We start from the raw sequence: 15,924 nt of genomic DNA on the forward strand, positions 1-15,924 counted from the left end.
GGGGGGGGGGGGGGGCAGGCACCCAGCGCTGCTATGCGCTTTCGGTGAATGAACTCCTGAGCACGTTTTCCGCTGCCGTGGAAGGGATCATTCTCTTTGCTCGCCTCTCCGGCTGTGGCTTTCGCCTGCCTTCTCCATCCCACCCAGAGAAGGCAAGTCGGAGAGGCGGCGGCAAGGCAGGCGTGACTCCTGTTGCGCTGTCTTCGGACCGCATCACAGCGTCATCTCCACCAGGACCCCGGGGGATAAGGAGCGCTTCGGGAATGTGGGAGAGGAGGCTTGAGGGACGAACTAAAGGATCCTTGGTTACATCTAAACCACAACCTACATAGTGGAGTCTTTTGCTTCCTTTCCTTCTCTCCATTATTTGAATTTTGAAATATTCCTGAATTCTGTGTGATTTTTCTGAGGTTAAAAAAAAAAAAAAAAAAATGGAAGGGAGCCAAGCTTCTTAGATGGAGCCCTGAAAGGGGAATTCCATTCGCTGCCTACCTGGCCCCCCCATTTCTGAAAGATATTAGACTGTAGATTATTATCTAGTCTATATCTATTACCCAGACTGTTATAACAGTATTATACTGTTATTGCAGACATTAAGCCAAAAGTCATGAGTTGATCTTTCTCCTGTTTGGGGAGGGGGGGGAGGGGTCTGTTGCTAGAAGGAGTTTTAAAACACCATTTTGGGAAAGAATTTTATGCCTGTTTTCCCAAATTTTCTTTTAAAATGGGCCACCATAATTGCAGATCTTTATTTTCTCTCACCTCTGTTAGCCACCAGTTTCAGGTTGGGCTGAGGCCAAGATTTCCAGGTAAAGCACATAATGAGCACAAGCCTGGTATGTGATACCCAAACCTAGCAAGTGTGTTACTCAGGCTTGAAAAGAATCAAAAGGTGTTGCATAAGGACAGGTCTTGGAGGGTGGGTAGGTAGGATTCTTAAAAGAGTATTTCTTTTCTTTTCTTTTTTTAATTTTCAATGAGTAAATACAGAGATGAATAGCCGAAGGTTTTTGTCACAAATACTACTACTAAGATCAATTTCATTTCTGTGTTTCTAAAAGAATAATTAGAAACATCTGCAGGACAGTCACCTGATTGCCAAGTGCTGCTTAATAGTACATCTATTTTCTTTGTAAATGTGGGTATTGTTTTTCCTCTCTGGTAACCACAGAGCTTTTTGACAGTTTGTTCGTGAAAATCTACACTGTGTATACAAACAAATAATAGCAGGGGTTTTTTGTTCAGGCATTATGCTTTTTGTTTTGTTTTTCTGCATGTGAATGGGACATTTTAAAATAGTGCACACCCAGAAAAGGAAGTCCATTTCCTTAGGTGAAGTGCAGTAATACAATGTACTTAAGTACAATCTTGGACATTTGGAAGATCGAAGAAGACTGTGGTGACCTCCAGAGACTCCATCCTTCCAGTAAGAATCTCTGTTTTACCAGCACAAGACAGAATAAAACCTGGCAGCGCTCCATGTGATGAGTGTAGACAGTAAAACCAAATGCTTTTGTTCCAAACTGGATTTTCTCCATCAAACCACAATATTGGTATGCAAAGGTTTTAAGTATACAGAGTTTATCAATTAGGTATCTATCAAACCAAAAATTTTGCTTCAGCTGTAGATTTTAGAAACCATTATAGATCACGTAATTGTTATTGAATCTACAGACTGTCAAACAACTACATGTTTCTGAATCATATTTGTTTAAGGAGGCTGGAAATGTATATTTCCAGTAAAAAAAAATTCAGTGAGTATGTTCACTCATTTTTGGCTATAATAGGGATCAAAAGAGAGACATTGAGTGATTCATATTATAGCTGGATTACGTATGGGGCACAGATAATCTGGCATTTTATTTTTATCCCATATCATATTTTTGCAAGATATATATAGAAAAGAATATGTGAGTTTTAGAATCAAAAACATTGATTTGAGGGGCATGTGGGTGGCTCAGTGGGTTAAGCAACTGACTCTTAATGTCAGCTCAGGTCATGATCCCATGGTTCATGAGATACAGCCCCATGTTGGGCTCTGTGCAGACAGCATGGAGCCTGCTTGGGATTCTCTCTCTCTCCCTCTCTGTGCCCCTCACCTGCTCACTTTCTCTCTATCAAAAAAAAGAAAGAAAGAAAGAAAGAAACTTAAAAAAATATTGAGTTGGAATCCTGGGCCTACAAGTTTCTAGCTGAATAACCTTTTTTTTTTTATTTTTTAAAATTTTTTATTATTATTATTTNTGGGGATGATAATAATACCCCATAGGGCCAGAGTGCATTGAGTAAAGTAAGGCATAAAGAGTAAACACTGCCACAGTTCACTGTATTAATATAGCAATGTGAGGAGTTAAACACAATGTGTGTGTGTGTGTGTGTGTGTGTGTGTGTGTGTATGTATAACCAGACCATATTAGTTTTTCCTCTCCCTCTGCTAATGAGCTTCTCGGAACACTCTAACTCACACTATTTGGGATTTGAGAAAACAAATGTACCTGGAAAGAACTGCCTAGCACTTTGAGCAAATTGCACAAGAGTAATCTGAAAATAAAATATTGTATTTAGCAAAGATGTCAGCCTTTCAAAGGATGTGTGTGTTGTGCATTAATAATGTATATTCGTGATAATGATCCTCTATGTTTTTTCCATGAAATACTGTATAGGAAAATATTTTACATATCAGTCCAGTTCCAAGGAGTCAGCAGTTCCAAATTTGTAGCATATTTAGAAATGAGCATATGTGACACATCGGACACCAGGTTTTTCCTCTGTAATGTCAATGGATATTGTGGTAACTTATTATATATCAAATAATAAAGTTTCAGATTATGTTTTGAACAGTCCTTTTTCCTAATCAGAAAACAGTCCAGTATGCACCTACTGTGTTCCAGGGACAGTGTTAGGGGCTAGGAATTGAAAAATAAAAAAGACCTACACTGTGTTGTTGAAGAGTTTACAGTGTGGAAGATGAGATCAACACTTAAACTGATGATTTAAGTATAAATGACAGGCAAGATGTTTTCTGGGTAGTATTGAATCCAAAGGAAGAGGTCCACAAGCCAACCTAGGAGCTCAGGGGAGAGTTCTTGATTACGATAATATTAACTAAAATCACCAATATTTATTGGGTATTTACATTGTGCCAGGCTTTCAATATGTACTTTACAAGTATTAATTTTTTAATCCTTTAAAAACTCTCTGAGGTAGGCATTAGTACTCCTATTTTACAAACAAAGAAACTGAGGCTTGGGGCCTTCAAAAATGGGTAGGAATGGTGCATGTGGGTGACTTAGTTGGGTAAGCATCCAACTCTTGATCTCAGCTCAGGTCTTGATCTCAGGGTTTTAAGTTCAAGTCCCACGTTGGGTTCCATGCTGAGCATGAATCCTACTTTAAAAAACTGGGTAGAAATAAGATAAATAATGACAGGAGCATTTTTACACACTGCACTTTATCTCACTTTGATAGGGTGCCTTCATTTTAAACTATGTAGTTGCCCGAATTGTTTAAAAGGCAGAAAATGCTGAGCTAAAAACTAATTGGTCAAGAATTTAGGGGTTATTTTAATTACTCAATCAAATCATGTTCATTAAAAAAAAAATGCAAAGAACAAAAACAACCCAGAATTTAACAATGAGACATACACTATTTTAGCAAAGGTGGTTTTAAAGCATATTTATGTGGGTATATTTTGTGGTTGTATTTCAGAGCCTTTTGAATGGATTGATGTGTTCTAAGCCTGAAGACCCAGTAGAGTACTTGGAAAGTTGTTTACAGAAAGTCAAGGAATTAGGCGGCTGTGACAAGGTGAAGTGGGATACATTTGTTAGCCAGGAAAAGAAGACCTTACCTCCCCTCAATGGAGGACAATCACGGAGATCCTTTCTAAGAAATGGTAATGTATATGTAGAATAACAGTTTATGGTTATAGCACTTCTCTTTGAAACATCCCATATAGACTGTAGGCATTTATTTAATTCATTAGATTTCCAAAAACCTGGAAAGACATTTGGCTCTGAACATGACTACTCTCTCTCTGCTCCTAATTCTAACCACCTCTGTGATAAGATGAACAAAATCACATACCACTGTCCAGCACTTCCCTAAAAGCTTAATTAAATTGTATATTTCTGACTTCATTATTTTGCAAAATGAATTACATCAGCGAACTGAATTTTTCTTAAAATTGCAAATAAGATTTTCCCAAATAAATGAATAGATAGGCAAAATTGTTATTATGTAACAATTCAACATTTTTCATTAGCTGGGAAGAGCTTGGAATAGTGTGTTTCCTAACTCAGAGTTCATATTAATACATCTGCATAAATGCATATAAAGTTTATACTAGTTAATCCAGCAAGTATTTCTATTGCAGCTACTGAATGCAATACATCAGATTAGGCATTTGCTGCTATACAAGAAGTAGAAGACATGAACTTTTCTAGCAATTTTAGGAATAGTTTGGAACTAAGAATTAGAGTTCACTAGAGGAGATTCATAGTATATTTTCATAGCTTTCTGAAATACATGCTTATCAAACTTAGTGGTTCAACATCAGCCAACCAACCTTTTAGGCTCTGGATGAAACTGAGAAGTATAATAGTATATGTAAAGTGGAATTTAGTTTCCAATCCAGGGAAACTAAATTTATTCTTTCCCAGTGGCCAAGATCATTATATTTTCAAAATTTACACCATTTTCAAAAATTGTACCATGAAGTCTTAGCTAGACAGACAGAATTTGAAGTATTTGTAATACAAGTATTAATATTTGTAGTAAATACAAAAATAAGCCTTAGTTTGTTTCATTTACATGAGTCACTTAGATTTTATTTGCATGCAGTGTGGGGAAAAGACATAGTGTGTTAATTTTTAAGAAACACAGGCAGAGGGGCGCCTGGGTGGCTCTGTCGGTTAAACATCCGACTCAGTCATGATTTTTGTAGTTCATGGGTTCAAGCCCTGTCGGGCTCTGTGGTGACAGCTCAGAGCCTGGAGCCTGCTTCAGATTCTGTGTCTCCCTCTCTCTCTGGCCCTCCCCGACTCATGCTCTCTCTCTTTCTCTCTCTTTCAAAAAATGAATAAACATTAAAAAATTAAAAAAAGAAAAAGAAAAAGAAACGCAGGCAGAAAGGGTAAGCAGAAACATTTTTTCAGAAGCATCTCCAGGGAGAAGAATTCTTCCCTATCCATCCATCCATGCAGGAATCATCACTTGGCCATGTAAGCCTGAGTGTTCAAGTGCCAGTTACCACTGGGGCACACCACTTAGTACATTTCTGCTTCAGTGAACAAAATGATGTTTTCATGGGCTTGAAGTGTTCATCTATTTTCCCAAGACAACTAACTTACTTCCAGGGGTGTTGTCATACTGATGGAATCTGGCTCAATCTTAAATACATGCCCTGCTTAAGTCAAGTGAGATAAGTATGGGGAACTGCTTTAAGATTTAGTCTTAAAGCACTAACAAACCTCAGGTATTACTGGATTTAGTCTAAAATATTTTTACATCTTAAAATTTAAATCTAAGGGGATATGACATTCCCTTGGTTAAAAAACTGCTCTCAGCCTCGGTATACAAAGTGACTGCTTTGCAACAAAATGAAGTCTGAATGCTTCTGTTTTATACTGTTACTTGGCTTGATTATAGGTAGAAGCCAGACAGGCCAAGGGTGTAATAGAGAATGGTGGGGACTGTGGTCAAGTTACAGAGAACAGTCATTGTCTAAAGGCATGTACACATTTTGGAAAAATGTTGAGCTGAACAAAACACATCTATGGGGCAATATTGAGCACACAAATGACAAGTTTGGAACTCCTGATTTATCAGAATAAGCTGAAACAGAAATGGAAAATGTGGTTTAACTTTAATTAGAATTAAAATTGTTAATTTTAGAATCTCCATACTTAATAATGCTTTACCAAGATTCCTACTCAGAGATCTTTTAATTAATCATCAAATAGAACTTTTCAATGTATTATGATGACAAGAATGTCTTATTACCTTCTTATATCTAGGACACATGCTAAAAGACAGAAAATGGTTTCTAAATAGACTTTTCTGTAATAACATTTTATTTTATGAAATGCCTTACACACTTGTGCTTCTTAATTTTTAGCTATAATTTATGGGGTACATTATTAAATTAAACTAGTAACTTCCCAGTAACTTAAAGCATGATTATTTCTAGAAATAAAAGGTGATTCATGCATGGTTTGCTGAAATATTGACATAGCTGTGCTAATATATAATTATCATGAAAAATTATTCTACGAAATAAAACATTTTAATCATTTAGGCAAACTACTTCCATACATAAAAATATGATAAAAAACAAGGATAAATTACTGACTGATAGTTCTTTAAAGGATTTTACTATGCACGTGAGATAAGCATCTTTTTTTTCTGCCGTACAATTGAACAAATAATTTGTTACGAATAAGAATTCTAGTCCCAAAGCTCGAAATGTCCATAGAGCTTCTGTTCTGGAATATCTCATTGTCATCTTATACTCAATATGTTTAAAAGCAAGTATAGCATATTTGCTTCAAAACCTGCACTCCCTTCTCCTTTTCTTATTTCCATGAAGTCAGTCAGTGAGTCAGTTGAGCATTAAAACAACCATTTATTGAGCACTACTATCATCAGACATTCTTTGAGGACTGAGGATGCGGCCACCAAGAAAGAACAAATATAGTACCTACTACCCTCATATATATTATACCCTCAGAGGGTATAATGCTAAGAGAAATAAACCAGTCAGAGAAAGACAAACACTATATGATTTAACTCATGTGCGGAGTTTAAAACATAACACACTAACAAAGAAAAAAAGAGACAAACAAAAAAACAAACTCCTAAACACAGAGAACAAATTGATGGTTGCCAGAGAAGAGGTGACGGAGGGATGGGTGAAATAGATAAAGGGATTAAGTACCCTTGTCTTGCTGAGCCCTGAGAAATGTATGGAATTATTGCATCATTACATTGTAAATGTGAAACTAATATAACACTATGTTAAGGATACTTCAATTAAAAAACAAAAAATAAAATTTTACAAGAAATTAAAAGGAAATGCTTTGTAAATACTATAGGAATATAGATAGACACCCTATACAGGTATGATGTATATGCATTATATACATTTTTTAAAAATGTTTTATTTATTTCTAGGAGAGAGAGAGAGAGAGACAGCGTGAGCAGGGGAGGGTCAGAGAGAGNTAATTTATATAATAAATATATTATATTAAAATTATATATATAAATTATTATATAATTATATATATATATTTTTGGTAAAGAATATAATGCTGAGATTTTTTTTAAAGAATTTGTATAAGATGATGTTAATCAGAAATAATTGTTAAAATAAAAATGATGAACTTGGTGATTATTTTGACTATGGGATAAAAAATATTAATGGTGAAAAAATATGCAAATAGAAGCACAATGAGTGCTATAGAAAATAATGCACGTGATCAAAACAACCATGCTAACAGGGGAATAGATCCAACCTAGACTGGGGTTCAGGGTAGGCTTCCTGGAAGAAGTGATATGCTAATGCTTGGAGACAGAAAGCCGAGTAGGTGTTAGCTAGAGAAGGATGGAGGAGTTTGAGTTTATACCAGGGAATAGAGAACAGGAGTTGCTAATGTAGGGGAAGAGGCTATGATATAGAAGCCCACTATTTCTGGAGCAGAAAAGAGAGAACAGAAAGATGGCATATTAAATGCAATGCCTTCTCTTTTCAGTTAGACTTGAGCCTCGGCAATTGTTTTTTGGACTGTCTCCTCCTTTCATGTCACAGATCCCAACCCTAACCATATTCTTCGTACCCAACCATGTCACTTCTCATGCTTCCCCTCTAACTGAAGCCTCATTTCTCACCTGTTACTCCTGACCCCTGCTGGCCCCTAGCTGCTGTTCTTTCTGCTTTCATCTTCCCACTCAAATTTATTCTAAACACCACCAGATTAATCTTCCTAAAAAACGTGTTTCACATTTTATCATGTCACTTCTCTACCCACACAAATCTCCCACTGGCTTTCTACTAGATTAAAACTAAACCCTTTACCCTGGTGGTGAAGGCCCTCTACCCTGTGGCCACACTCTTGACTACCCATCTTCTGGCTTTCCTCTGTGGGAAACCATATATCTCAGCAAGGCTATTGTCTTTGTTACTAATTCCACAAATATTTATTGGACACTGATTTTGTGCCAAGATAGTTCTAGATCCAGAAAAGTAAGGTCCCTCCTTCCTGGAACTGAACATTCTAACGGGAGAAGACAAACAATGAATTAATAGAGACCTTTCATATGAACTGTTAGATGCTGTGGAGACCATTACTAGAGTGATGTCCATGAAATTAACTATTTGAGATTAAAAAGTCAGTAAAGTCCTCTGGTAGAAGGTGTCATTTGAGCTGAGGTGTGAATGGCGAGCAGCAGGCAGCCATGGGATGGTATCGGGAAGAGTATTTCAGGCAGTGGATTGTGGGCACAAGCTTGTAAGCAGGCAGACTAGTAAAAAGTCTATAACAGTAGTCCATGTAAATGATGGTGGTTGGGAAAGAGTTGTAATAGTGGAAATGGAGAAAAGTATATGCATTTGGGATACATTTTGGAGATAGAGTCTATGGCAGTAAATATGAGGAGTGAGGGAGGAAAGTAATTGAGGATAATGCTTAGAGTTTTGCCCTGTGTTGTGTGTAGCAATTCAATTTCAAGGCAGAACAGGATACTGTTGTCAATGCCTTTCCTATCATACACCCTTCCCAGAATTTTCAAAGAATATCCACTATCATTGCCGACTACTCTACTCTTTCCATAGTACTAAAATGAGTCCAGTGGATTAGCAGTCAGTGAGCTTATTTATTATATCAACAGGGAATGAAAAGTTCTACCTGATCAACACCCCAGAAAGAGATGTGAGCATTATGCCATGCTAAAATCCCATAATCACCACAGCTAAATCCCTCATGAAAGGCCAAGTGATTTCCTGTCTCTCTTTTGTGCATGTGCCTTCTGGGTAGTTAGGGCTTCTCTGTGCCTCCCGGAGTACTGATACTTGGAGTGAGGAAGGAAGGAGCCGTGAACTACATGAACCACAGTTTAGCCTTGAACAACACGTTAGCTGTTAGCTAATAACGAGTTAGCAACTGTGAACTTGAAAAGTTGTGAGATTGTATACTACAAACCCTAGGGAGCACCATTTGCAGATATAAGGATGTATACAAACTACCAATTAAGATTAGGCAGTGCTTAAGAAAGTTCCTCCAGACATGGGTTGGCAAACTATGACCCATACCCTGAGTCTGGCTCCTTACTTGTTTTTAGAAATAAAGTTTTATTGGAACACAGGCCTATCCATTTGTTTATATATTGTCATTGGTCACTCTTCTGCTACCATAGCCAAGTTGAGTATGAGACTGTTCAAAGTTCAAAATATTGAATGTCTGGCCTTTTAAGAAAAAGTTTGCAGACCACTTATAGGATAGGCTCTTCTTCCAGTTGAAAAAAATCAAACTCCTTTAATTTAAAAGCTTTCCTCTGCTAATTGGCTAAGTACAAAAACTATTTTATTATGCTTTTTTTCCCGTTTCAAAGTTATCTTACTCTTTTGCAGTGATGCCTGAAAATTCAAACTTTCCATATCGACGGTATGATCGACTCCCTCCAATCCATCAATTCTCCATAGAAAGTGATACAGACCTCTCCGAGACTGCAGAGTTAATTGAGGAGTATGATGTTTTTGATCCTACTAGACCTCGACCAAAAATCATTCTTGTCATAGGTATGAGGACAGAAAGCAAAATTCTTATACTATTGTTACCTTTGCTTATGTGTTTACATTTCAAGAAATCAGGTTTATTATGTGTATTTGCAATAACTGAGTTGAATAATGACAAACAACAGAAACAAAAGCTCAAGAGACAGTAGATGGAAATATTTTAGCATAATTTTCCATAAAATAGAATTGTTATAATTATATAATCTAATACCTATTCCACTTTTAAGGACTCCATTACAATGTCCTGGAAATCCTCTGCAATGAGTTGAAAGTATTACTCTCTTCAAGATTTATTGTCCTGTGGTTTTATCTGTTTAATTTTTAACATAGAAAACTGAATCCATTGGAAGTTTTCTATACATGATATGACTTTCTTATGTTTTTACTCAACATATTGAATTTTTATTCACTATTAATTTTAGAAGGAAATGATACTAATGTGTTGGTAAAGACAAATATAAATGAATCTTCCTGGTAGCAAACTGACACCTAAAATAAAGTTTAAGCTATGATGTTTCAGACCAGCAAATCTAGTTGAATAGTGTTTTACAGAGCACATACCGTCTGAGTATTAATGAAAATAACAACAGTTAATTTTTAAAATTATTTCTATGAATGAGTATGAAAATATCAGATACCATTGCACAAGGAATCGATCTGGAACATGTTTAATTTTTGTAAAACGCCTTTTTTACCACTCTTGCAAATCCCAACTTCCTCAAAATCTGTAAAATCATGAAGAGACCTGTGGACATGCAAATATGTGATCATTGTCTCATTTTCCAATTTGACTCAGTTTTTACAGAGATGACCAAAAGCAAAAATCTAGTGTGAAATGTTCAAAGCTATTGTAGTCAGTAATTGTTAATAGAGGGCAAATGAATACAGCCCTATACAAGGAAGGACTGTTTCCAGAAGATAGAAAGATGATGGCAACTAGGAAAGAAGCATGCAAATAAACACACTAAGCTATAACAAGAATCTAAGTTCACCAGACTAGAAGGAGTGACATTCATACATCTCTAAGTGTAATGTAAATGAAATTGCAAATATATTTAGCCCTGAACTGTTAAAATAATGTTGTAGAAAGACAGTATAGAAACTGGCTTTATAAAAGTCATTATTCTTATGGTGTATGGTAGCCACAGTTATGCCATAAATCTCTTTCTTTTCCTGAAAATGGAATTTTGTTTGTGTGTGCTTAAAAGTTTGAGGTCCAGGGCACTTTGGTGGCTCAGTCAGTTGAGTGTCCAACTTTGGCTGAGGTCATGATCTCACAGTTCATGGGTTCAAGCCCCGTGTCAGGCTCTGTGGTGACAGCTCAGAACCTGGAGACTGCTTCAGATTCTGTGTCTCCCTCTCTCTCTCTCTGCCCCCCCTTGCTTTTGTGCTCTCTCTCTCTCTGTCTCTCAAAAATAAATAAATAAACATTTAAAAGAAAGTCTGAGGTCCTTACCTAGAAGACGAGTAAATGCTTTATTAAAATAAATGCTTTATGCTACAGGTGAAGAATAATGGGAAATTATTTCGCAATTTGATGATGAAATATTCTTTCAATTTTATTTTTCTTTTTGCTGTTACTAAAATACTGCTGATTATTAATAGGACAAACACATGGAGGCTTGATTGTCCATGAAAGAGGTGTAATACCAAAATGCTCGAGTAGAACACATATATTAATATTTTGTGCATTGTGAATTTTATGTGAAAATGACTAAAATGTTTCGTTAAACTAAGATCTTTGGAGAAGATGTAAATGCTTCAGATCTCCTCCACTTTGAAGAACTCCACAGTTTGTTTTTTTTTTTAAGTTTTTTTTAACGCTCTTGTTCTTTCTTTTCTTTTTAATTTTTTTTAATGTTTATTGACTTTTGAGAGAGAGAGACAGCATGAGCAGAGGAGGGTCAGAGAGAGAGGGAGACAGAGAATCTGAAGATAGACTCCATACTCTGAGCTAGCTGTCAGCACAGAGCCCAACGTGGGGCTCAAACCCACAAACCGTGAAATCACGACCTGAGCCAGAGTCGGACGCTCAATCGACTGAGCCACCCAGGTGCCCCTCCACAGTTCTTTTTTACTCAGTAAAATCAACTTGCTTCCCACAAGTGTGATTCTGGTTTTACACTTATACACTATAAAGTTCTATGTATTCCAAGAATGATGCAGAACCAATGAGTGTAAATAACCTTTAGAGGATTGAGATAGTAGAAGAAAGGAAAGGCCAAACCTGAAGTTGTCTGAGAAAATTGGGGCAATTTTATGAATTTTTTTAATTAAAAAAAGTGTTCAATTTGGGGTTTTTTGGGTTTTTTAAAATATAATTTATTGTCAAATTGGCTTACATACAACACCCAGTGCTCATCCCAACAAGTGCCCTCCTCAATGCCCCTCACCCATTTTTCCTTTCCCTTATCCACCCTCAATTTGTTCTCTGTATTTAAGAGTCTCTTGTGGTTTACCTCCCTCCCTGTTTGTAACTATTTACCCCCCCCTTCCCCATGGTCTTATGTTAAGTTTCTCAAGATCCACATATGAATGAAAACATATGGTATCTGTCCTTCTCGGACTAATTTCACTTAGTATAATACCTTCCAGTTCCATCCACGTTTCTGCAAATTGCATTCTGCATGATTTCATTCTTTCTTACTGCTAAGTAGTATTTCATTGTATATATAAAGAGTTTTGAAGAATTATAAAATAATTGTACCTGAATCTTACAAATTTTTATTAGTACCAGCCTAAAAAGGGAGTGGAAGAGGTACAGATACTCACATGGTATTACATTCAAATAAAGAAAATTTCCCATCTGGTGATGCAGATTTTTTGTTTTTAAAGCTAGCCTTCTTGGCACAGATATGAGTCTCTCTTATGTTAACATAATTATTAAATTTAAGAGTTAGATGGATTCTGATATTTATAAGTATTAGAGATCAATAAATAGAACAAGATTAAGCTCACTCTGGTTTTAGAGAGAAGAAAGTAAAATTGATATTAGATAACTTCACTAATCAAACTCATCTAATAAATTAAAGCTATTCTCTGTCAGATATGCTAATCATGTGTTTGTGTTGTCTGCTGTTTGCTTCCGAGTTGACAATTTTTTTATTAGCATATTTGATTTTTTTTTTAATTCAGTAGGACTTATAATCTCTTAGTGTGAAGGTTTGTGAGCTAAAGTGTGGAAATATAGTTTATGAAAGATAATGTTCGTGCTTCAGGGATCAAATTAGCTTAAATTTCATGGAGTTTTTCATATCATTTTTTACATCAAGTCAATCCATAATTTGCACATAGGTGAATAGGTGAAAAGCAGCTATTTAGAACCAAAATTTTGCGAAGTAATGAGTTTACTTTAGTAGTGGTTCATAATGTTAAATCTAATAGGATAAGATTTAGAGTTTCTTAGGGAATGGTTAAAAATGTAAACAAATTCCTATCCTAAGGTTAATAGAGCAATAAAAAAGTGAAGGCCAGATGTTATTAGGTGCATTAGTTGGTATGGGGGGTTAAGAAATGATTCTTATTAGTTGATCTTAGAATTCTGCACTTTAAAATTTTTAAAGAGGAAATAAGCCCTGCCGAAGCAAGTCTACCCACTCAGAACTCTTCTTATAAAAAACAAGGAAAACACCAGTCTTTTTTACTTACATTATTTGCAAAAAATAATTATTAAGTAATTATGTATTAAATGACTTCTACTCTCCCCAAACATGTGATATATTGAATTAGTAGGGAGAACATCAACTCACTTTTCTATTGAATTTTTATTTTCAATATTGCTTAATAGTATAATTATTTTCAGTGTATGTTACCAAAATAGTTCATTACTTATTAGACATTGACCTTTAAAAATATTTTGTGTGCAGTCAATAATTTATGCATAAGTACTTGAAAATATTTTATTTTGATAATTACAAAGAAGTAACAAATCAAAATCAGACTGGGCTGATTGGTATGTGCTTTATTTAGAAATTTGTTGAGACTTTAGATTCCAGTCAGTCTAGGTTGTTTGAAAATACAAATTAAAATAATGTAATGTGATTGGAAATAAAATCTGAGCTGTATATTTTATAATTATTTTAGTATTTAACCTAAAAAATAAATGATAATTACCAATGATTAGTATTAAGGTTGCAAAATGTTGCTTATTTCATACTAATATATCACAAAATCAAAATTATCATGAGCTCTATGAAATTGTTCTGCTTTAAGGACCTATTTGATTCACTCTGCATATTCATTGCATAAAACTTCTTTGGAATTTAAAGGAGATGAGGCAAGGAGACACAGGAACAGAATTTATAAAAAAAGATTTAAATAAGCAGTGTCAATATTGATGTGCCTTTGGCCTGAAAAATAATTGTTACATTTCAACAAATTGCACATTAGCTCTCTGTTGGCATGGAACACATTTCTGTTATTTTGATCATTGTCCCTTGTATCCCTTGGATTTTTTTTTAAATAGTTTATTGTGAAATTGGTTTACACTTAGATTTTTCTCTGATTGCAAGGGGGGAAAAGATTAGATTTTGACATACAAGAACAAGAAATGGTTTATTTTGAATGCCTTGTCCAATCTTCTAAATTAGTTATTTTCTACTAATTGGGGGAAGGAAAAAGTGTCTCTTTCATCTAATAAAATTGGTCATAATTCTATGCTTTCCTTGGCTAAGTCTGTACTTGCTCTGCATTCAGAGGTAGCACTGAGAATGGCCGAGGTGTAAAGTTGCCCGCCCTGCTACTGGTCATCTAGATTCTGCATCTCAAGGCAGAGGTAGTAGTTGTACAAAACGGAGTTTCTTACTGTATCAAGAGGTCACAATTTTGCCTGTTTTAAATGGTAGGTGGTCCAGGAAGTGGAAAGGGTACTCAAAGTTTGAAAATTGCAGAACGTTATGGATTCCAATACATTTCAGTGGGAGAATTACTAAGAAAGAAGATCCACAGCACCAGCAGCAATAGGAAATGGAGTCTTATTGCCAAAATAATTACAACTGGAGAATTGGCCCCACAGGTACTACTGTGTAATTTGTTTCTATTCTGCAAAGATTTTTATACCACTTGTGAGTGTAAGTTTAGCTAACTGTGGTTTTTTAATCTTTTTTTTTTTTTATGAAAGGAAACAACAATTACAGAGATAAAACAGAAATTGATGCAAATACCTGATGAAGAGGGCATTGTTATTGACGGATTCCCAAGAGATGTTGCCCAGGCTTTATCTTTTGAGGACCAAGTAAGAATATCTCTTTATATTTTAAATGACCTACTTTTGTGTAAAACTTTGAAATTAAAAAAAAAAAAAGATTTCTTGGAAGATGTGCTGTTATTCTGAGTGAATTCTGGTCTTCAGACAGGCAAGTACATCAGTATGGGTTGGCAGAAGGTCATTTCCTTGGCAGACATGCCTAAAAATTGGAGACCGTCTCTGCCAAAAAAGAAGAAATAAAAACTAATAATAGAATTCGTTATTTTTTTTTTTANTTATTTCAAAATACTTTTTCTAAGATCTTTTAAAATTTTTAATTACCTAAAACAAGCCTGTTGCATACCACCCAGTGATATAAAACATCACCCTATATTTACATTGTTATCAAATAAGAAGCCCTTTTCACTGGTGTGTGAAATACTAAACCACCTCCCTATTACAAGATAGGGTTCCGTTTTCCCAGATTTACTAAAATTTCAGTAGACTATGCATACTCAACACCTAATACATATATCTTTACAGAAATAAATAAAATATTTTGTATGTTTAATCTTTGAAAAGCCAAGGTAACTGATTTTTTGTATAAAAATTTTAATTACAAAAATAACATGTAGTCATAAAAATGTTAAGTCTTGGCATAAAAAGTGAAGGTCTATTAATGCCCTACCTCTATTCCACTGCCCTCATCTCCTGAGAAATAGAAATATTGTATAGCTTGTTATATATCCGTCTAGACCATATTCTGTACATTAAACACACACCCATGTGTGCACATATGTGCATGCTCATAAAGAAATGCATTTAAAATTATTCATTGCTATTTCCAGGTGGACCTCCAAAAAGATTTTTCTAAGTTATAGTCCCATCAATATTGAGTGAGAGTTTATTTCTCCAGACCCTTTATAATTCATATTTAAGATTTTTGCCA

The 15,924-nt window shown here is 35.3% G+C and overlaps 1 protein-coding gene across 2 annotated transcripts in view; it reads left to right on the forward strand.

Moving 5' to 3' along the window:
• AK5 (adenylate kinase 5) overlaps positions 1–15,924 on the forward strand; it is a 228,566-nt gene that overhangs the window by 900 nt on the left and 211,742 nt on the right. Inside the window, exons 2-5 of one of the 2 annotated variants that reach the window (XM_077771136.1) lie at positions 3,709–3,895; positions 9,626–9,793; positions 14,635–14,804; positions 14,910–15,023. In XM_077771136.1, the coding sequence (XP_077627262.1) occupies positions 3,709–3,895; positions 9,626–9,793; positions 14,635–14,804; positions 14,910–15,023 (639 nt within the window). The remainder of the gene's footprint in view (positions 1–3,708; positions 3,896–9,625; positions 9,794–14,634; positions 14,805–14,909; positions 15,024–15,924) is intronic. The other variant, XM_077771137.1, reaches the window with a different exon arrangement.

This window comes from Crocuta crocuta, unplaced genomic scaffold (assembly GCF_008692635.1).
Source record: "Crocuta crocuta isolate KB4526 unplaced genomic scaffold, BGI_CrCroc_1.0 scaffold125, whole genome shotgun sequence".
In the NCBI taxonomy this organism is placed as follows: Eukaryota; Metazoa; Chordata; class Mammalia; order Carnivora; family Hyaenidae; genus Crocuta; species Crocuta crocuta.